This window comes from Channa argus, chromosome 18 (genome assembly GCF_033026475.1).
Source record: "Channa argus isolate prfri chromosome 18, Channa argus male v1.0, whole genome shotgun sequence".
Taxonomy (NCBI): domain Eukaryota; kingdom Metazoa; phylum Chordata; class Actinopteri; order Anabantiformes; family Channidae; genus Channa; species Channa argus.
The window spans coordinates 22,311,195-22,333,206 of record NC_090214.1 but is presented as its reverse complement, the minus strand read 5'-3'; the positions used below and the strand labels follow the sequence as shown (position 1 = coordinate 22,333,206).

General features: G+C 38.6%; 2 protein-coding genes across 2 annotated transcripts; both read left to right on the top strand.

The window, feature by feature from the left end:
- Nucleotides 1-570: 570 nt before the first annotated feature.
- uap1l1 (UDP-N-acetylglucosamine pyrophosphorylase 1, like 1) lies at nucleotides 571-13,507 on the top strand. Its single transcript, XM_067484494.1, has 9 exons — nucleotides 571-998; nucleotides 4,825-5,029; nucleotides 5,433-5,608; nucleotides 5,711-5,883; nucleotides 6,677-6,870; nucleotides 8,749-8,889; nucleotides 9,010-9,195; nucleotides 9,529-9,595; nucleotides 9,767-13,507. Exons 1-9 carry the CDS (start codon nucleotides 719-721, stop codon nucleotides 9,848-9,850), a joined length of 1,506 nt encoding a protein of 501 aa, XP_067340595.1. The 5' UTR covers nucleotides 571-718; the 3' UTR covers nucleotides 9,851-13,507.
- A 1,008-nt stretch (nucleotides 13,508-14,515) lies between these two features.
- zdhhc12b (zinc finger DHHC-type palmitoyltransferase 12b) lies at nucleotides 14,516-22,010 on the top strand. Its single transcript, XM_067484433.1, has 5 exons — nucleotides 14,516-15,175; nucleotides 15,433-15,572; nucleotides 16,238-16,327; nucleotides 20,037-20,203; nucleotides 20,293-22,010. Exons 1-5 carry the CDS (start codon nucleotides 15,058-15,060, stop codon nucleotides 20,606-20,608), a joined length of 831 nt encoding a protein of 276 aa, XP_067340534.1. The 5' UTR covers nucleotides 14,516-15,057; the 3' UTR covers nucleotides 20,609-22,010.
- Nucleotides 22,011-22,012: the final 2 nt, after the last annotated feature.

Here is a 22,012-nt window from a genome sequence, read left to right as displayed (position 1 = left end):
TAGCAGACATTGCAGGAAAGATGGCAGAAGTAATGGGAGGAAGAAATTACTCGTTTCAAAGGATTCAAAGGAAAGTATCAGAAATAAGAAGTGCAGGTGAGATGAGACATAATATCAAGACAGATTTTTACATATTGGGCTTAAAATTGCACTGTTTAAAATAAGGAAACACAATACAGAACATGAACATGTCACGAAGATTCCTGATTGAAAAATTCATCATAATAAAAGTAAACCAAGCTTTACCAGATACTATGGAAAAAGCATGAGTGTTATACACATCTATTTCAACTTCTTAGATCAGCTAATTTGATTAAAAGGATATGAGGTAATACACCATTTCATTGTTTGCCAACCGCCATAAGAAGGAGGCGGAGGGGCAACATGAAGTACAGCAGAAACAGCAACACCAACAAGAGGAGGAGTAGGAGGAGTCACAAAGCGAGCAGCTGATGTCACAGGTAAAGCAGAATCGTGTTTTTCACTCTACAGTCAGCTGATAGACCACAGACGCTGAGTCAGGTCAGAAGACGTAGGAGGAAGTCAATCTGTAACAGTAAGGAAGTCTGTTACATTTAACTGCTGCGCTATATCCTGTTAGATTTGTCTGCATCCGAGAACGGTGATCACGAGTCGCTCATGACAAAGTCATTTCCTACAAATGCTGGGAGAGACGTCTGGAGACCATTAGTTCGCGGCTCCCTGTCCTACACACAAAATGCTTTCTTTTGATCAAGTGAAACAGAGCTTAGAGAGTTCAGGGCAGTCTCACGTCCTGCAGTTTTGGCCGGAGCTATGTGAGGAGGACAGGGACAGTTTTCTCCAAGAGCTTTCTCAGCTGGATCTACATGGCCTGAAGGATCACTGTGAACGGGCTGCAAAGGCTGCAACCTCACCCCCCACCAGCCTGGACCAGCACATAGAGCCAATCCCTCCTCAGATCATCGGCAGCACGAAAAAAAGTGACAAGACGTCTTTGGCAAATTGGCAAAATGAAGGTGAGGGTCAGCAACACTGGTGTAGTGTTTATAGGGGATACGGTAAAGTAAGGAAAGGGGGAAAGGTCCAACGGTTTCCCACCAATCTGCTCTGTGCCTGATCTGTTAAAGGGTGACTATTTTACTCTGTCCACCAGGTGTAGTTATTAGTTACGTTATTAAGATATTGAAATTTTAAGTTTTAACTTTTGTGGACCAGCCCACAAACGCATCGTCTGCTTGTGGCTGTTGACATCTGTCTATAGAAGTAGTGGAGGAAAGCCGGTCGTAGTATGAGACGCCAATTGTCTGTGTTAACCTCCTTGCAGCTGTGCTTAACACCCAAAGTAAAAGTGCTGGTTTCCAGCTGCAGCAATATTGGACGTTTGGAGCTTTGCCTGATGAAGAGGCGTCTGTTAAAATCTTTTCTTTCTCTCAGGGGTGATAGCAGAAGGAAACCATGTGAACTTTCCATTTTACATGTTGCATGTAACATGTTTCCTACTAGATGTGTTCAAGACTTACCAAAAATTACCTTTAAGCAATATAAATCCACTTGTACAAGTGGCAAGCTCAGGTGCAAAAAGCAAAAGGGAAAATAAATTCAAGATGTATCTTATATCAACAACTATGAAGGTAAGTGATACAACATTAGCCAGGTGGTAAATAACAATAATGACTTTGAATTCCCACAGTTTGAAAAAAAAAAAGATTTATTGGGAGTCAGCATCAGGGCCATCTGTTACAGGTTCAACTTCAGAGTAGGTAGAAAAATGTAGTGTGTTTTGATTGGATTAGATAGTCTGTTATTTAGAACTGCAAAATATAATCATATAGTAAATTGTGATGTGTCACAGTATGAATACTTGTGAATACACACACACACACACACACACACACACACACACACACACACACACACACATATATATATATATATATATATATATATATATATATATATATATATATATATATATATATATATATATATATATAAGAATGCCACCTTACCAGTTATGCTTTTTTTTTCTATAGCAAGAAAGATCTCTGATCCTGTTATAAGATTTTTAAAATAATAAAAGTAATTTATAGTATTGAATAAGGGTGCTTTTATCCCCTCTGGGATAATCCTTGTCCAAATATCTTAATGGTTTTGTGGTCAGTGGTAGTTAAGTGATGATTTTGTGGTAAAAATAAACTGTGTATTATTAATTTTATAGTGCGTGGTGGAGTCATACTGCTGTGCATTATATTAAGAGATTGTTTGAATGTTTCGGCCACCCTATTTAAAATGAATGAGGAAAGTAAAACTTTAGAACCACCTCCTAATATCTGTATTACTGTACTCTGCCAGCCATAATAGTGTGCATTATGAGTGCAAGTCAACACAATATCTAACAACCACTACAGTTTCAAAATTATTCATTCCCCTTGTGACAAGCATCTTCAGTACTTAGTAGAGCACCTTTTGCAGTTATGACCTTATGGCAACATACTGTGGATTATTGTAGCTTGACAATTACACTTTCACATGTGTTATAATAGCTAAAGGATGCAAATCTCTGCACCTTAACAAAGTTTGACTGCCAAATTATGCATGTAGAGAAGGTTTTCATCTGATACTATAATCAACTGCAGTTATTAGTACATATTCAATTAAAAATGTGAATTTTTGGTAGATAGAGAAAAACACCTGTTGATAAAAGTACCTGCCCCCAGATGGTTGTCTGAATTTCATTCATTTTAATAACCATCGTAACCAGATATTAATATGCTTATGCTTATAAATAGTGATGCATTTCTTGGCAGCTAAAGGCAATTGTGCACACCCACTTAGTAATTAAACTTCAAATTAAATTGAAATGGGAATCACATGCTATTATGATCATATATTTTGTGTACAGTGTCTTTAGCATGACAGAGGGAATTTTCTATAATAATTTTTTCTATAATGCACCTATCAGGAGGCTTGCCTCTCAGAGTGCTGGCTTTCAACACATCACAGTTGGCAGGATCACTTCCACTTGAACATACTTCATATAAAACCTGCTTGAATACAAATATCTGTGGATTCTGTGTGATGACATAGCTTCCAAAGTTTTTTTTTTTCCCAAACTCAATCCATTGCATGTCTGAGGGTACATGTGAAGCAGTGGAGGCTGAAGAGAACAAACCCTTTGACATACTGCTTTCTGTGTGTGGAAGTATTGACATGCTATTCAGTGTGGCTTGCTACCCGGTCAACTACCAGAATGGACCACTGGTCGTAGGCAACTCAATGCTGAATAACCCTAGACTCATAATTAAAACATTTCTCCTAAAGGTTCTGTTCAACGGCATCATTTTGAAGATGTTTCACCTTTCACCTCAGGTGATACTTCAACAACCACAAGCAAGTCAAATTAGCCTCTTGCCGTCAAGTAACAATATGTTAATTTACCTGTTCTTTATGTAAAATACACTTTACATAATGCATTATGCTAAAATCATGTCCCGTGGTGTTTGTTTCTTAGTATTAGTAACAACTTGCACTGTCAATTTGAACATGGCTACAGTATTTGAAAATATTTTAATTTGTTGTATAGTAATTATTTCATGTTAATTGTCTATAAACTTGAGTATTTCACTGAGTTTAATGCTGTCAAAGAGAGCGGATGCTGTACAGTATATTACAGTATATAGTACTAAAGTACAAGTACATTTTAGCTCAGTCTTTAATAAACAGAGAAGATAATTTAATGATTTCTCTAAAATGTTTAAACTTTTGCCCATCCACTGTCAGTGGTAAAGGGCTCCTAGTCTTTCCCCCTCTACTGTAGGTTTGGGACAGCCTGATTCTGTAAGAACACAAACAAAAAGGGAATCCATGAAGTTTGAGCGTCCCTAAAAAAAACATTTAGACATCAGAATTTTTATTTTTCATCTTTCGCTGTTTCTATTGTAATGACAAATTTTCTACTGTCTCATGAAAACACAACAACAAAACTGTGCTGAGGTCACAAACTGATTTGGATGACCTTTCATCATTAAACAGACTGCTGTAATACACTGACTGACCCTATAAAAATATTATTATGCATAACTGCTCTTTAATTAAAATGGCAGACAGGTACCAGACCATTTTAATACACATATGAACACTAGGTACACACAGCAGTTTGTTATTTTCCCTAGCAGCCCGCTGGCTGATTATTTTCACATTTAACAGACATGTCTGAAAATAATTTCCCCCCATTACTATGTTTTTTGTGTAAAAACATGATAAAAATTCTCTGATTGTAATAAGTCATAGTATCAGGCAAATGCAACCTCAGATGAACAACACAGAACAATTTTTCCCTTCTTTTTTTTTTAATTTTATAAAAATGAAGACAAAAATCAAAATACATGTGGGCAAAACTATGTACCCCCCCATGATTCAAAAGCTTGTAGTTCCACCTTTAGCAGCAAAAACTTGAGGAGGTCTCTCTCTCTCCCCCTGGAAAACAACACAGCAGCTCCTATGTCACTGGCTGATGATGTCCCTGCTCAGGTTGAAGTTAGGCTGGTCTGCACTTAGAGTGACATGTGGTCACCGTACTCCTGTGCAGTAATATGAATGATAAAGGGCTAATGTGGTGTTTAGGAATTTCTGAATCTGATAAGTCTCCCTAATATCTGGTGGACATTCTAGTCTGTTCAGCTGCATATTGATTACATATACATATCTACATTCGACATAATACACTTTTTGTATAATCTGTTATGTCTTATGTAACATGCTGTGGCACTTGTTATGAAGTGTAAAGGCACTAATTGCAAATAAGCAAAATTTCCAACAAATTTACCTCTTTTGCTTTGACAGGGCTGTTACAGATCTCAAAGAATCGAGTTGGAGTCCTGCTCTTGGCCGGTGGTCAGGGGACCCGTCTTGGTGTTCAGTATCCTAAAGGGATGTATAATGTGGGTCTGCCAAGTGGCAAGACTTTGTACCAGATCCAGGCAGAGCGCATTCACAAAATACAGGAGCTGGCAGATGTGAAGTATGGCTCCAAATGCACCGTCCCCTGGTAAGATTATACCTGCATTACATTATATTATTATTTCCAACATGAATTTTGTCCACAGTGACAAACAACAATAACAATATAATAATGATTATGATGATGATGATATTATTATTATTATTATTGTTATTGTTATTGTTATTATTATTGTTGTTGTTATTGTTATTATTATTATTATTATTATTATTATTATTATTATTATTATCATCATGATTATTATTTAATAATAAATAATAATAATAATAATAAGACACAGAACAACACCAGTTATTCATATCACATCATCTGATGTTTTTGTTTATCGGGCAAATCAAAGTCTAGTGCTCACTTTCCTCTCTGTTCTGGTTTAGGTCCCTAACAATTGCAAAATTTACTAAAACCTACAACTGTTGCTTTGGTTCTTCAGGTACATAATGACTAGTGAGTTCACTCTGGCTCCTACTGAGAAGTTCTTCAAAGAGAACAACTTCTTTGGCCTGAAACCATCCAACATTATAATGTTTGAGCAAAGGATGATCCCAGCAGTGACCTTTGATGGTAAGGTCATCTTGCAGGGTAAAGGAAGAATAGCCATGGCCCCAGGTTAGTACATGAGTGCTCATACAGGAGACACAGATCATGTCACAGATGTGTGTTTGAGAGAGTGGTAATAATAAAAACATCCCTGTATTCTCTTCCTGTCAGATGGTAATGGTGGTCTGTACCAAGCCTTACTGGACAATAAGGTGCTGGAGGACATGAAAATGAGGGGGGTGGAGTATCTGCATGTGTACTGTGTGGACAACATCCTGGTTAAGATGGCTGACCCCGTATTCATTGGTTTCTGTGTGAGCAAAGGTGCTGATTGCGGGGCAAAGGTAGAGTAAGAAAATCCAAACACTATTTTTAGAAAAGAAATTGTGTAAAATCTAAAGAAGACGAGAAGGAAATGGAAAAAAATTATACATTGAAATTTATTTTTGATTTGAAAAGAAAAAATCATGTTTAAAAAACAACATGATTCTTTAGTGGAAAATCACTGCTGGGGCTCAAGAAAACCTATGAAAGCCATAATGCTGGAATGAGCGTTCAAGTTTTACATAATAAGCAGCCTCAATCCCAATGTTTAAAAAACTGTCATAGATTAGGAATCTTTCCCAACTTCCTATGCACTTCAAAAAACTGAACCCATAACACTCACTATGGTGGAGACATTTAAACAAATGAAGAGAGGAGAATCTAAAACATTTTCTCTCATGGCACTTTGCTTCAAAGCCTTCTCCATGACTTAACTTGTATAAACTACTTTGGATAGATATACCATTTAGATCATAAAGACTAAAAATGACTCTGAAATATACCAGATGATGCTAATAGCCTAATGTGCTTTAAATCAAATGTGTGTCCATCATAATCATACTCATTATATGATGCCTAGATTTCTTAACCAAGCATATTGGAGACATCCACGATGAACAGTTTAATGTCTGAACATTAGTTATCACTGGTTAAAGTTCAATGCTGGCTGACAAGTAAAAAATTATGTGCATTTGACAGTGCCAGTATGCTGTGCATTTTTAGGTGACACAATGAGATGCGGTAACAGTGATGCACCCTGTTGAGGGGTAGTATTATCACGTTGTGACTCCAGTTTCCTGTGTCACACGACAGGTAGTGGAGAAGGTGTGCCCTGCTGAGCCAGTTGGCTTGGTCTGCAGGGTGCGTGGCATCTCGCAGGTGGTGGAATACAGCGAGATTCAGCCTGAGACCGCTGAACTACGAGGACCTGATGGGGAGTTAATCTACACTGCGGGAAATATCTGTAATCACTTCTTTAGTAGAGCTTTTCTGCAGGATGTAGCAGAGTAAGTTAATGTCCCATAGTGAACGTGTAGGATTTCTCTGACAATAGGAGAGCAGGTGGAATATAGTGCTTCCAGAAAGTATTAATTATTACCTTTTTCAACATTTTGTTATGTTACAACCTTGTTCCAAAATGTATCAAATTAATTATTTTCCTCAAAATACTACAAACAATCCCACATAATGACAACATGAAAGAGGTTTGTTTAAAATATTAGCAAAAGTAAAAAAACAAATCACATGTACATAAGTATTTATTGCCTTTGCCATAACACTCAAAATTGAGCTCTGGTGCATCCTGTTTTCACTTATCATCCTTGAGATGTTTCTACAACTCGATTGGAGTCTACCTGTGTGAAATTCAGTTGATTGGACATGATTTGGAAAGGCATACACCTGTCTATATAAGGTCCCAAAGTTAATACTGCATGTCAGAGCACAAACCAAGCCATGAAGTTAGAGGAATTGTCTGTAGACCTCAGAGACAGGATTGGATCGAGGCAAAGAATTAGGGAAGGATACAGAAAAACTTCTGTAGCATTGAAGATCCCAGTGAGTCTTCCTAAAGTCTGAGTGATCAAGAGAGAAGAGCCTTAGTCAGGGAGGAGATCAAGAACCTGATGTGGAGAGTGGAGAACTTTCCATAAAAGCAACCGATTAGACATCTCTGGAGAGACCTGAAAATGGCTATGCACCGACGCTTCCCATATAACCTGATGGAGCTTGAGACGTACTGCAAAGAAGAATGGGAGAAACTGCCCAAAAATATGTGTGCCAAGCATGTAGCATCATACTCAACATGACTTGAGGCTGTAATCGGTGCTAAAGATGCTTCAACAAAATATCCAGGAAAGGCGGTGAATACTTAATACGTACATGTGATTTTTTTTTTTCATTTTTTATTTGTAATAATTTTGCAAAGATTTCAAACAATCCTCATTCATGCTGTCATTATGGGGTATTGTTTGTAGAATTTTGAGGAAAATTAATTTGATCCATTTTGGATAAGGCTGTAACATAACATAAAGTTGTGTGCCAGTGTGTGTGTGAGCGTAAATACTGGACGCACTGTAGACTGATTTGAGTGAAGCTGACTGCAGGTTATGTCGGTCAGTGGCAATTAAGAAAGGATATAAAAGGTGCATTTACTAGTGAACATAGCTAGGACATGGCCAGATCTGGGTGTTAGGGTCATATATTTAGTTGATAAGTAAACCTGCATTAACTGATCTTCGCTGATAAACTGTAAAGTTGATGAGTAGTGAGAGGAAAGTAAAACTGTAATCTAGTGAGGCTTGAAAATGACAAAATTGAGTTAAAAGAATGCAAAATTCTTTGAAGCTGCAGGGAACTGCAGACATGTTGTGTCTGAACACAAGTCAGATGCATCTCAGGTTTATTAAAAATTATTTTAGTGATGCTGACATTTAAGCTTCATTCAGCCGACTCACTGAAGAGAGAGAAAGAAAGATAAACAGAACATACACATTTAGCTAAAGAATAAGTAATAAGCAGATTATCTATTTTTTCTTAAGTACAGTATTAGTATAAGTGCTCTGATTATAAACTGATTAGTAATTATGGCAAAACATGTACAGTAAAAAGAATGTCTGTTGGTAAAGATGGAGCTGATTTTAGCCACTTTATGTGTTGTTATTCATTAGTTAATCATATTTTTATAAATGGCCATACGGCCAAGGTTTGGCCTTGATTCAGTTTGGTGTCGCTCATGTTATCTCAGAAACTAATGTTTTCATTGCACAGCTGCGGATACTTTGGGGTTTTATGAAGTAACAACATGTCAAAAATGTTTTTTTTGCATAGTTTATGTTTTGTAATACCAATGCTTTTTATTTCCCACTGTTTGATTAATCATGCAGGAAATATATAGACCAGCTGAAACAGCATGTTGCTATCAAAAAGGTGCCCTATGTGGACATGTGCGGCAATCAAGTCAAACCCACTAAGCCCAATGGCATAAAGATGGAGAAATTTGTGTTTGATGTATTTCCATTCTCAAGGTACTGTCTTTTATTGACGCTGTTTTACCATACAGAAAATACAACAGGCTGTTACATAATATTGTATTATTGTAATATTGAAGTTAATAGTTAAAACATTTATTTCTCCATCTTTTGAAGGAACTTTGTTGTGTTTGAGGTTGCAAGAGAAGATGAGTTTTCCCCCCTGAAAAATGCAGATGGCGCAACTACAGACAGCCCCACCACTGCAAGGAGCGCTTTGCTGGCTCAACATCGCCGCTGGGCCACGGCTGCTGGAGCCACGCTGCTTGTTGATCAGGGGAACACACTCCCTCCTACACCCAGGTCAGAGGAGCTGCACCTGTATACACCTTGCAGTAAAGTTGGCAGAACCTAAACTTTGCTTGTAATCTTCATGCTAAGTTTCACTTAAGGCCTGCTGGCTTTAGCTGTGTATTTAATAAACAGACATGGCAGTGGTATTAGACTCAAGCAAGTAAGAACAAGTCCTTTTTAAAATGTTGAAATTAAATGTTCTTTTCAGGACACTACATTTGTGTTACACTTGTACTTATCCCTCAAGTATCCACAAGAATGCACGCCATAAGAAGTGTGTTGTATTAAGATTGGAAAGATCTGAGTCCAACTTTAATGCATGTGTGTGTCTTTACCCCATAGTGTATCAGCTGGAGATGCTGCTCTTGCACAGTGTGAGATTTCACCACTGGTGTCCTACTTTGGAGAGGTGAGAGGAGAGAAGTGCCCATATATACAAATACAAAAATGACTGCATAGAAAAAGAGCAAACTAGTTGTAGGATCACTTTGAAACCTGTTGAATATATTTGTATGTTTTTTAGAGCTTTTGTATTTCACTAAATAAGGTGCTTTACTTTAGCTGCCTTCTCTTCCATCAGGGCCTGGAGCATCTGCTGAAAGGGAGAACATTGCAAAGTCCCTTCAGTCTGGATGAAAAGATTGCCAAAGATCTGCAGGCTTAGTAATACTGCTCAGACATTCCAGTACATTCCAGCATGAAGAAAATGATCTGCAATACAGGTGTTTGGGTTGTTTAAACCCAAAAATGAGCCATTTTTTATACATTAAATCTGTGATTATAATCTTATCAAATAATTTCAAACTGCTTCAAGTGTCTCATGTACAATAATTGGCATTTTGCTAAAGACGATTTTGAAAATAAATAAAAGAAGGGATTAGCAATAAGTAATGGAAATTTATGTTGTTTTTGTTGTTGTCCTTTTGGCTTATCCCATGAGTTCAGGGTCGCCACAGCGGATCATTGTCCACATGTTGATTTGGCCCAGTTTTTTTTGCCGGATGCCCTTCCTGACGAAACCCTCCCTAGTTTCTACCGGGATTGGACCGGCACTGCACAGCTGGGGATGGGAATGGGCTGTTGGGGGTTCAGTGTCTTGCCAGGAACCTCTGACCCTGTGGTCCATGGACTATGGAATTTATGTAAACAGTTTTATTTTACATTTAAAAATATAATTATGCCGCTTAGTACGAACTGAGCATTATTTTTTGCCACAGCTCTGCACATCTCCTTTGGTCTTGGCAACCTCTCCTAGACACTTCCATACCTCTGCAGTTATGTCATCAGGACCTACTCCCTTTCCACTCTTCATCCTCTTTAATGCCCTCTCCACTTCAATCTTACTAATCTTTGCCAGTCTCCACACGTTCTCCTCTTAATTCTCTTTCCTTTTCCTCATTCATCAACTCTTCAAAGTTCTCCTTCCATCTTCCCATCACACTCCTGGCACCTGTCAATACATTTCCATCCTTATCTTGAATCACCCTAACCTGCTGCACATCCTTCCCATCTCTATCGCTCTGCCACGCCAAACTCTAATTGACCTCTCCCTCCTTACTATCCAGCCTAGCTAACAACTCCTCATATGGTCTTTGTTTGGCCTTTGCCTCCTCTATCTTCACCTTGTGCTGTATTTTCCTGTACTCCTGTCTACTCTCTTCAGTCCTCTCAGTGCCCCTTTTTCTCTTAGCTAACCTCTTTCTCTGTATAAATTTCTTAACTTCCTCATTCCACCACCAATTCTCCTTGTCCACTTTCCTCCTTCCCAATACAAACCAGGTACCCTCCTACCTGTCTCCCTGATCACATTAGCTGTAGTTGTCCAATTATCTGGTAGCTCCTCCTGACCAACCAGAGCCTGTCTCAGCTGCAAAGCAACACAGCATTCTTCCTTTTTCGAATTCTACCACTTCATCTTCTGCTCTGCCTTAGTCCTCTTCATCTACCTCACAACCAGAGTCATATTACACACCACCATCTTGTGTTATCTAGCTATGCTCTCACCTTACAATACTTCACTCACTGATCGCTTTCAGATTACATCGACACCAGATGTAGTCCACCTGACTGCTTCTAACTCAATTCTTATTTGTCACCTTATGTTCCTCTCTCTTCTGGAAGTGTTCACTACAGCCATTTCCTCTTTGCACAGTCTACAACCATATGTTCATCCGTGTTCCTGTCCTGAACACCTAACCTGCCCATCACATTTTCATCACCTATGTTTCCTTCACCAATATGTCCATTGAAATCTGCACTAATCATCCCTCTCTCACCTCTGAGAATGCTCTACTTCACTTCGCATTCTCCCACCACACTTGTAAGATTCTGCCGTAACCTCAGCTTTCTCAACCCGGACCAATTGTCTTCGCTGGTCTCTGCAACTCTGCTGCCAACACAAGACCTCTCCATCCTCTGCAATACACTTTCATCGTGTCTGGATTGTCTCTGCCCCAGGTCTTGTAGACCTGCTTGTCCCTCAGCTTCTAATCCGTGGCTCACCGACAGGATCCGTAAGCAAGGCACCACGCTCATGATTACTGTAACGCCTTGTTAATGGGGTTATCGGTATCCACAATCAAACCCTTGCAGATGATCCAAAATGCAGCAGCTCACCTCATTTTTAATCAGCCAAAAAGGACCACTCTACACTGGCTTCCTGTAGCTGCTTTCATCAGGTTCAAAGCTCTGTCTCTTGCCTATAGGGTAATCACTTCAACAGCTCCCGCCCGCTGTGGTCTGCCAACGAACGACGTCTGGTGTTTTTTTTCTCCCCTGTGGCAGAAACAGCCTTCCATACCTTTTACTTTACTTTCTCACTGTCTGACTAAATATTTCTGGTCAATTGGACTTGGATTGTCTGTGTTTTTCTGTATAATTGGCACTGGAATCTGAGTGTTTGGGTCAAGATATTTGTAATTTTGAACTACTTTAGCCTTTAACTTTGTCACAAAGCTAAACTGGACTTTGGATATAAACTGGATATTTTATTTGTTTCTTGATTAACTCTGTGAAACTACTAAGGGAGGCATTTGCTGCCATTCGAGATGGTTCCTGTAACCTGTTCCCATTATCTGATATTACTGACTGCCCTGCTGTCTGTCCCAGTCATTCTCCCATATCAGCTGCCATATGGAGAATACAAAGACAGGTAGCAGGCATCTTGCTCTGACTCCATCTTTTTTAACTTCATCCATTCATCTTCAGAGGTAAGGGGCGAGTAGGACTGTGTAATTTTATTGTGAGGAGAGACTGATGTCACAGAAGCAATAACAGTAAAGACAGGTCGTCAAAATTCCTTTTTAGTATGCCATTAGTTGGTAATGTTAACAAACTAATGAATTTTATTTTCTTTTGACATGACTTTTCACAATGAATGTGCTTCAATATGAACCGTTTGACTAAAGAAATGTTTGTCTACAGCCTCTGCAGCCAGGAACTCCATTTATTGCAGGAAAACTACCAGTGAGCAGGTTGGGTTCTCCCAACCTTCTTTGAAAGATTTAACCCCAAGTTTAGGGAAACTCTGGGTTTTCAGAGTTTTCACTAAAACTGGTTCTTGCCAACCTGGATTTTCTTTGTGTTGTTGTTTTGTTTTTTTAAAGCCAGGTTTTTCAGTGTTTTGTTTCTGACTCCTTGTTTTTTTTAAATGAACATGTATATAAAAAGCATTCAAATTTCTGTTTCAACATTTGATATGTCTTTGTATTGTTTACAATCGAACAGTTTTGATAAGAATTATAATCCTAATATTCTCATTGCTTAATACCCCAGCCCACCGCTCACCGAATGACAGCTGGGATAGGCTCCAGGTCCCCACAATGCTGAGCAAGAGAAGCATTTACAATAAAACCTGAGACCCAGCCTAGTCATTTATGTCCTCTGTAGTGGACATTTGTTTTTCATCTATGTCTTTTGACTCATTTGAGCAACCCTAAGTCCCTATGTACTCAAGAGCTAACCTTTCCAATGATATTTCATGTGTTTGAGTGGGATGAAGGGAACTTTGTTTTCATGCTGAGACAAAAGAAGACTGCAGCAAAATGCACTTTTTTCCCTCCTCACTTCTCAGGAGGATAATGATGGATGGATGATGTAGTAAAATGAAATCATTATTGTATTCAAGAAACCAGTTTAAGATTATTTTAGCTTTGAAGAGGTGTTATTATTACACCACCACCAACAGGCTGAACCATTAATACAAACAAGGCAGGATGGATTTTTGCCATATTCTGACCCTGCCATCCAAATGTAAACAGCAAAAATCGAGAATCCTCAGACCAGGGAAAGTTTGTCAAATCAATAAATAAATTGAATAATTTTGACGGGCTCTTGTGAATTGACAAAGTCATATGTACTTTTAAGCACATTTTTAGGTCAACAGAAGTTTTCCAAAGTGATGTACAAGAATAAGTTAAAAAACAGCACTCAAGGACACAAAACATAGAGGAAACTCAGTTGGATTTAAAAGCCAACAATTTACAAAAAAAAGGGTTTAAAGTTGAGACTTAAAGGTTAAATTCAATTCAACTTTATTTATATAGCCCCTATTCACAACAAAATAATTTCAAGGCACTTTACATAATATTTACATTAGATATATAGAGAAAACCCAACACATTCGTCAAAGACAGTGGAGCTCTAATGTGAGAGGTGACCTATTTTATAATTTACAAAACAATTACAGCAAAGGCACGATGCCTTTGTGTTGTATAGTCTGGACCGCAGGCCAACGTAGACCACCTGAAAGAAGCTGGACTCTACAACTGAGTTAATATGTTAAATGAATCACTATCCAGTCACTACCACTAACCAGTTTTCTTCAACAAAACAGGGAAAAGATATATTTATTAAAGATGGATTATACACAGTAAAGAGGACTGGACAAAGAATGGATTGTAGATATCTGAAATTGCATTTTTACTAGTCACATTACAAAGTGTGGGTGTCCATAAAATTCTACTAGTACAAAGTAGTTGAAATATTTAAAATTATGGACATCTGGAATATATATATTTTTTGGAATATCCAAAATTAACATTATGATTAGCCTTGTCGTTCACGGAACACAGGGTCAGTGGTTTGATCCCAGGTTCTGGCTATATGTCGATGTTTCTCTGGGCAAGACACTGAACCCCCAACAGCCCACTCCCCTCCCCAGCAGTGCCGGTCTAAGCCCGGTAGAAATTGGGGATGGTGGCGTCAGGAAAGGCATCCGGCGTAAATACTGTGCCAAATCAACATGCGCCAATAAGCGCCGATAAAAGCATAAAAAAATCCTACGTGCACATCTCTACATGTTTGTAACCCCTCACTTTAACCCCTGGTTTTTAACCCTGGCGCAGCTCCTCTATCTCTATGTAGTAGTCAGAACAGTCCTCGTGCTCAATGTTCCTCCCAAACAGCTTATCCTGGACTGTCTCGTGACCGACACTGGCCTATCGTAGCTGACATTGTATAGGGAGGACAACAAAAAGTAAACGCACTAAAATCAAGCGGACGCCTCGTATTAGGTTATGAGCATTAGTCATTGCAGGTAACACATCTTATTAGAGTATAATAGGCCTAGATTCAAATATGATGCCTTTGACTGATATTTAATTCCGTGTGGCTTAGTAGCGCGAAACAAATACTGTAAACGCGGCGGGCTTGTACAGACAGTCGCAACATAATCGTCAATTCTCTGGCGTCATTTAACGTTAGCTGTTGTTAGCTCAGTGACAGGACGCTTTATTTGGACATTTCAGTGAAATTTGGACCAGCCGATCAGTGATTTCTACTATAATACTATGTTAGTTTGATGCAATGAACCATTAATGAGCCGCCACTCTGAGAGTATGAGCATCCAGGTCCATCAGAAGATTGCGATGGATGCTTTTACATACTAAGACCATGTTCAAAAATGTCTTTGGCTCAGGCTTTCTTGTAAGAACAGCGCATGTGATTCTGACATGGGTCATAACGTTAATACTCTTCCTACATGATACAGGTAAGTTTGCACACCATCGCACATAACAGGTTTATAATAAACGATATGTGGGAAGCTAATCCTTAGTGGAACTAACGTACACTGGCAGGTTCATATAAATACAGCATACTGATATTGGCTAAGGTAAAAGGCTGTTGTCCTATGTCTGATTTGCCTTTTAATAAGCAGGTAGGACCTACAGGATCTGTTGTGCTAATCCTGGGACTCTCAGCAACTGTAATTGTTTGTTAATGAGTGAACACACCTTTCTCTCACAGAACTAAGGAAGCAGGAGGAGACAGGCCACTTTGTTCAGCCTGTACTATTTGTCCTGCTGGTGCTGGTGTCGGTGTTGCTTTACTTTGCTGTTTCTCTTATGGACCCAGGCTTCATCTTGTCTGATGACGGTGATCTGCAGGTGATTAATGATGAAGTAGTTCCGATTTATGTTACTTTAACTCCAACAATTTAGTGGTGAACGTTGTCCTTGTTACACCTCTACATTCGACAGCTTTAGTTACTATGCAAATTCTGGCTCACATCACAATATTTACAAAACGTATAAATGCTGATGTTACATTAGGGATGAAGCAGCTGCCAGTACAAAAGTGAGTTAAAATAGCCACACAAACTTTCTATAGTAACACATTTTTAATCTTTAGTATTTATGATTTTCATTGATTTGCCATTTTGTAAAGTCAGAGTAAATACAATAATTCATTTTTTAATTTTTAATTTGTTTCATTAATGAGTAGCCCCCAACATTTGCTTTTCTTTATTGCCACTTACTTAAATTGGTCAGAAATCCGATTTTTAGGTGGTTTTTTTTCCTTCAGTTTCAGTACTTAAAGGACATTTTAGAGTTTGAACTTATTTGAATAAAGAACTTGTGTTCATATAGTAACTGTTAACATCTGTGACAATTAATCATGTATGTTTACATCGGACATGTTGGAAACACTGACCACTATAAATGTAATCTAAATAAATTATGGGGTTTTAGTTTAAAATGGTTGTGGAAACAAAGCTGATAATAAAAGTAGGTAGTGACTTTCCTGAGCCTTGTGTCCTGTGTTGTACCAGTTTACACTGGGAGTGACTGAGGAGCAGCAGGACATGATCCCACCCACTAAATCCCTAAGGCAGCGCCGCTGTGGTCACTGTCTGTTGCAGGTACGTTGCCCACTGTGTCAGCATGCTGCCATGTGAGTGTAATTTTAGAATAGGAACACGTTAACTTAGATAAAGGATTTCTGAAGAAAAAGAGTGCTGGAATGAGATCTGTGGGGTGACTGTGGCTCAGGAGGTAAAGCAGTCATCCATAAATTCCAGGGCTGATGGTTTGAGTTCCTGCTCCTCCTCTCACATGTTGAAGTGTCCTTGGGACCCTGAACCCCAAATTTGTTGCTCGTGTTGAGTGCACACCACCTGAATGACAGCTCTGCCATGAGACTAAATAATGTCACACATCCATGGCTACAAGCTATTTAGATAATAGATACCAATATGTAAAAATTGATAACACTCAATCGCAGATTGAATAAGTAATGTGGCCTTCTGCAAATGTTTGATTCTGGCACCAAAATTATTTACAGATTATTTGAATGACATCTTCTTGGTAGCAACTACATTGAACTTGATGTTTGCAGATGATACTAATGTATTTTCCTCTGGAAAAAATATGAATGAATTATTGCAATCTGTAGAAAATAATTTAGTATTGTGGTTTGATTATAATTTATAAATGAAAATAAAAGTAAATTTATGATATTTGCAGGTAATAAGACATTTTGATATGCAAAGTTACATTTAATGTTTATGAAACTAAAATTTTAGGTGTAATCGCAGATGGTAAACTTAGAAATCAGATCGAATATGTTAAACATAAAATGGCAAAATCTATTGCTATCTTGTTTAAAGCAAGAGATTAATAAATAAAAAGGGTTTGTGTATGATATATTCCTCCTTGGTTATTCCCTATTTAATCATACTGTTCTATTATATAGGTAAATGTAGGTAAAACCAGGATAGACATATTAATTAAATTACAAAAACTAGCTATTAGAATAATTAAGCTGGATATTTTGATCTAGCTAATACATTATTTTTTTCTAACAAATACTTTAAAATGTAGGGATGTTGTATTTATAAAAATATTGGAAATAATGTACAAAGTATTTAATAAATCTTCTGGTTTATATTCAGGAATTATTTAAGGTAAGAGAATGTCATAATTTAAGAGCTCTGTTTATTTATTTTTGAATGTGTTAAAGCAAGAAGTAATAATAATAATAACTAATAACTTATTTCTGCGTTCGAAACTGTGGAATTACGTAAACAATGAACATAAACAGTGTAAACAGAGACTATGGTGTAAATTGTGTATAAAAATGTAGGGCTGAAATTATTTTGTAATAGCGCAAGGACAATTTACAAACTTGATCATATGTTAAGTGATTAGGTAGTTGACAGCTGTGAAAGATGCTAAAGTATCTTTTTTTATCTGTTTTTTAGTATCTGTTTTTTTGTTATATTTTGCTGCATTAATGCCTGTTAGCGAAAGTGGCATCCTTATAATTTCCGTGTGATGCCAGTGTGGCTCTCGTGCTGAAACATGAGACTTGAAGTTTCACAATGATATAGTGGTTTAGAATAACAGATGGGTTGCCAAGCAGCAATCATACTGCTATGTCTTCATTTTGTCTTTTAACTTCAGTCAAGCACAGTCTATGATTCAATTCACAATGTGATACTAAGGTTTCATGCAGAGAAGGAAAGATTTTTTTCAGCAGCAAAATGTTTTTTTTTTAAGTGCATGTCTGTTTTAATGATGAATTAAGATGATCTATGTGTTTTCTGAAAAGCTCCATATCACACCTCTCACCATCAGATGTTAATAGACTGTTAAAGTGGCTGAACCCTCGAAAAGTTGCAGGCCCTGACTCTTGTCACAGTGCTTTAGGGTGGAGGGGGAGACAATCAGTTGTCCAAACACCGCGCTGGAGATCTGCCACGTGCCAGTCTGCTTTAAGACATCGTACCAGCCCTTAAAAAGGCAAGGATCATGGGACTTAATGATTACAGACCCATTGCCCTGACTTCTGTGGTTATGAAGTCCTTCGAGTGCCTCGTCTTGTCCTACTTCAAGGACATAACAGACTATATAACAGACTGGACCCCCTGCAGTTCGCCTACAGAGCCAACAGATCTGTAGACAATGCTGTAAACATGGCCCTTCACTTAATCTTCCAGCATCTGGACTCTCCAGGATTCTACACTTGGTGGACTTCAACTCTGCTTTCAATACAATTGTTCCAGCTCTGCTCCAAGACAAGCTCTCCCGGCTAATGTTGTCTGACACCATGTGAGGGTGCAATATTCCTGAAAGACAGACGGCAGTTTGTGAGGCTTGAGAAGTACTCTCTGACTCAGTAACCATTAACACTGTATCCCCAAAGGCTGTGTCCTTTCTCCTGTGTTATTCTCTCATTATACCAACAGCTTCACATCTGGACACCAGTCTGTTAAACCCCTGAAGTTTGCAGATGATATCGCCCTCATCGGCCTCATCTCTGATGGAGACGAGTCAGCCTACAGGAGGGAGATGGATTGTCTGATTTCAGGAAAGACCCAGGCCCCCTCCTCCCTGTCACCCTCTACAAAATTTCAGTAACCTCTGTCAAGTACTTTCGCTTCTTGGGGACCACAATCACCCAAGAGCTTAGGAGGAAGGAGAATATCAGTTCCCTCACCGAGAAGGCTGTTAGGGTTTGTTAATTGTTTCCAACATTAAATGAAATGTTTGCCTGTGTAATGTAATGTATGTTTGCGATGTGTCTATGTACTGATGATGTCATTAGTGACACCATATAGCTTTGATAGTTGCCTTTGTAGTTTACCTTTAAAGTCTGTTGACAAGTGGTCAAGGAAACAATGCAACGCTATATTATCATTATGTGAAGAATTGCGTTTCACATTGGCCTATACTTAGGAGGAGTTGTTTTTCTCCATTGAACTCTCTATCTGCTTTGATCTCTGTTTTCCAATAAGTAGTGTGAACAAGGAAGAGCCCGGTGGAGTTGGCTGAGTTCGGGTGAAGTCTTAAGTCACTAAGACCCCGCCGGGCTCCCCTTGTGCAAGTAAAAGACAAAAGTTGACACGTTTTGTTATTTCACCGTTGTTGAACTGTATTTCCACGTGTAATCAGCGCTGTTGTGGTTGTTAGAACCCAACAAAGGCTCAGCAGAGGCTGTACTTTTTGCGGCAGCTGAAGAAGTTTTACCTCCCTATGAATATGTTGGTGAACTTCTACACTGCCATCAACAAATGCATTCTCACATCCTACATCACAGTTTGGTTTGCCGCAGCCATAGCCAGGGACAAGGCCAAGCTGCAGCACATCATCCACTCAGCTGAGAAGGTTATTGGGTGTAGCCTCCCATCTCTCCAGGAGCTGACCCGAAGAAGGGCAGCCAGTTTTGGCCAACCCCTCCCCTCGAGCAAGAGGCTCCGGTCCATCGAGACCAGGACCTCATGTCACAAGAACAGTTTCTTCCCCACTGCAGTCGGTCTGCACAGCGCCCAAATCCCCCCAGATAACCCCCCCTAACTCACGGACAGTCACTCTCACACTTTCAAGTTGTATTACCTCCCATTGCACACTTACTTTCTGTACATGACTTATTTCATTTTTATTGTATATGATTCCATCTTTTTGTACATACATTATAATTGTTTGTTACTGTGCCTGGTAATAAAGTTTTCTGATTCTGATTATTGTTAGCCAGCTCAGTGGAGGTCTACAACATTTTTCAGTGTGACTTGTTTATTGTTCTTGAAAAACTGTGAATATCTTTAATACAACAACCTTTGTTTCAAGCAGCAGCCAATGAGATCCAAGCACTGCCAGACGTGTCAGCACTGTGTCCGGCGTTACGACCACCACTGCCCCTGGATTGAGAACTGTGTTGGTGAGAGGAATCACCGCTGGTTTGTGCTTTACCTAGCTGTACAGCTGCTGGTGCTACTGTGGGGGCTGCACATAGCCTGGTGAGTATAACACTGTCATCTCTGCCGTAAGGTTTGTGTTTAAGCTACTAATTTTCTATAGCCTGCTTCTTACTGGGTTGTTTTCCCAGGACTGGTTTCAGTTATGCACCCACTTGGCAGCTGTGGATACGGGCCAACGGGATTTTGCTAGCTTCGGCCATGTTGGTGGCCCTGCTTTCATTGATTGTACTCCTCCTGCTTGGCTCCCACCTCTACCTGGTTTCTCTCAATACCACCACCTGGGAGTTTATGTCACGCCACCGAATCTCTTACCTCAAACACTGCGGTGCTGATGAAAACCCATTTGACCGTGGCACCTTCCACAACCTTTGGGGTTTTTTCTGCGTGTGGGGAACAGTTGTGTGGGAGCAGGTGTACTTCAGAGAGGGCAGTGACCAAGTCTAGAAACATGAACACACTGAAGAGATTGGACTTCATTCATGAACAAGCTTTCTTCATTTAAGGATCAAGGCACATTGTTAGAGAATAAACTCTGTGCACTTAAATTTTATATAGGTGCCTGTGTTGTGCTACAACTTGAACAACTCTGCAACATTTATGTTCTTTAGCTCCTTCCTCTCATTTTTTTTTAGTACTGCAGTATCTTGCTTGTGTTTTCTTGCCATGTTGCTGCATTCTAGTTTTTTCCAAATTTCATGTTTTTGTCTCCTCAAGTCATGGCTGTCTCAACGAAGGACATGTTACCAGCATTGCAGCCACGTCTCCTCATTCTAGCAATTGTTTACAGCCATTCCAGTTTTCAAATTTAAAACCGGCACTTTACTTCCCTTTTAGTGAAGATTGTACTGAAGCCCTGATACTGATGCATCCACATCCCACTTGACCTTTACTCCTGCTCCTTACTGAATTATTTATGATGGACTGTTACTGAATTCTTGTTTACTCTTGAAATGTGTAAAATATTTCATTAGCACTTAGGTTAGTTAAAGTGTTTGTTTTAGATGCATGTCCAGACAATCAAAATCTATGGTTGTAATCAGATACTGATTATTTACAGTTTTAAATATTAGTATAGTTATAATTGTATATTGTAGAACATGCAGTTGGGTTTAGGTTTATGTTTGCATCCACCTACATACCATTTCAATGTAAGGGGAACTTAATTCTAACTCTAACATAATATTACACATTTATATGTGGCTAGTATTAATGTCATTTTATCATTAGAAGTAACAAATGGAAAAAACATAAAATTGGGGGGGGGGGGGGCATTTGTACTACCTGGCTTTGCATTTTGCCATTTCAAAATAAGCTTTCCACCCAGCTGTACACTGTTGTTATTATTGAAGAATTACTTATTACTGTGAGACCTGGTCAGGGAATCTTTCTCTAATCTAATTTTTGCAAACCTCAGAAATAGCTGTATTTAAATCCAAACATGATGTACAGGATGCTTTGACTTTCAATGGACAGCATTTAAAGCTATTTTATATTCTGAATAGTTTTAAAAACTATTTTAACCCAAAATGTCTTTAGAGTTTTGTATGTGTTTTAATATAGTAACTGGAACAGTGCTGAGAACACATTTGTGGTACTTCCATTTGAACTTCTCCTTGTGCAGTTGTGGCACTGTTAAACAGCAATAATTGTAGTATTGACTTTAATGTACAGCAGTAGTGTTGGACAGAATGCAGATGGTCTCCACTTAGAGCTCTGATTTAAATGAATTAACATTTAATTCATGTCATGTACTTAGGTACAAAATTATATGCAATATCTTAATGCAGTTTCTTAATGTCTTTGAAAATACTGTATACATGAATGAAGAAATAAATGTTTGTAAGGAGT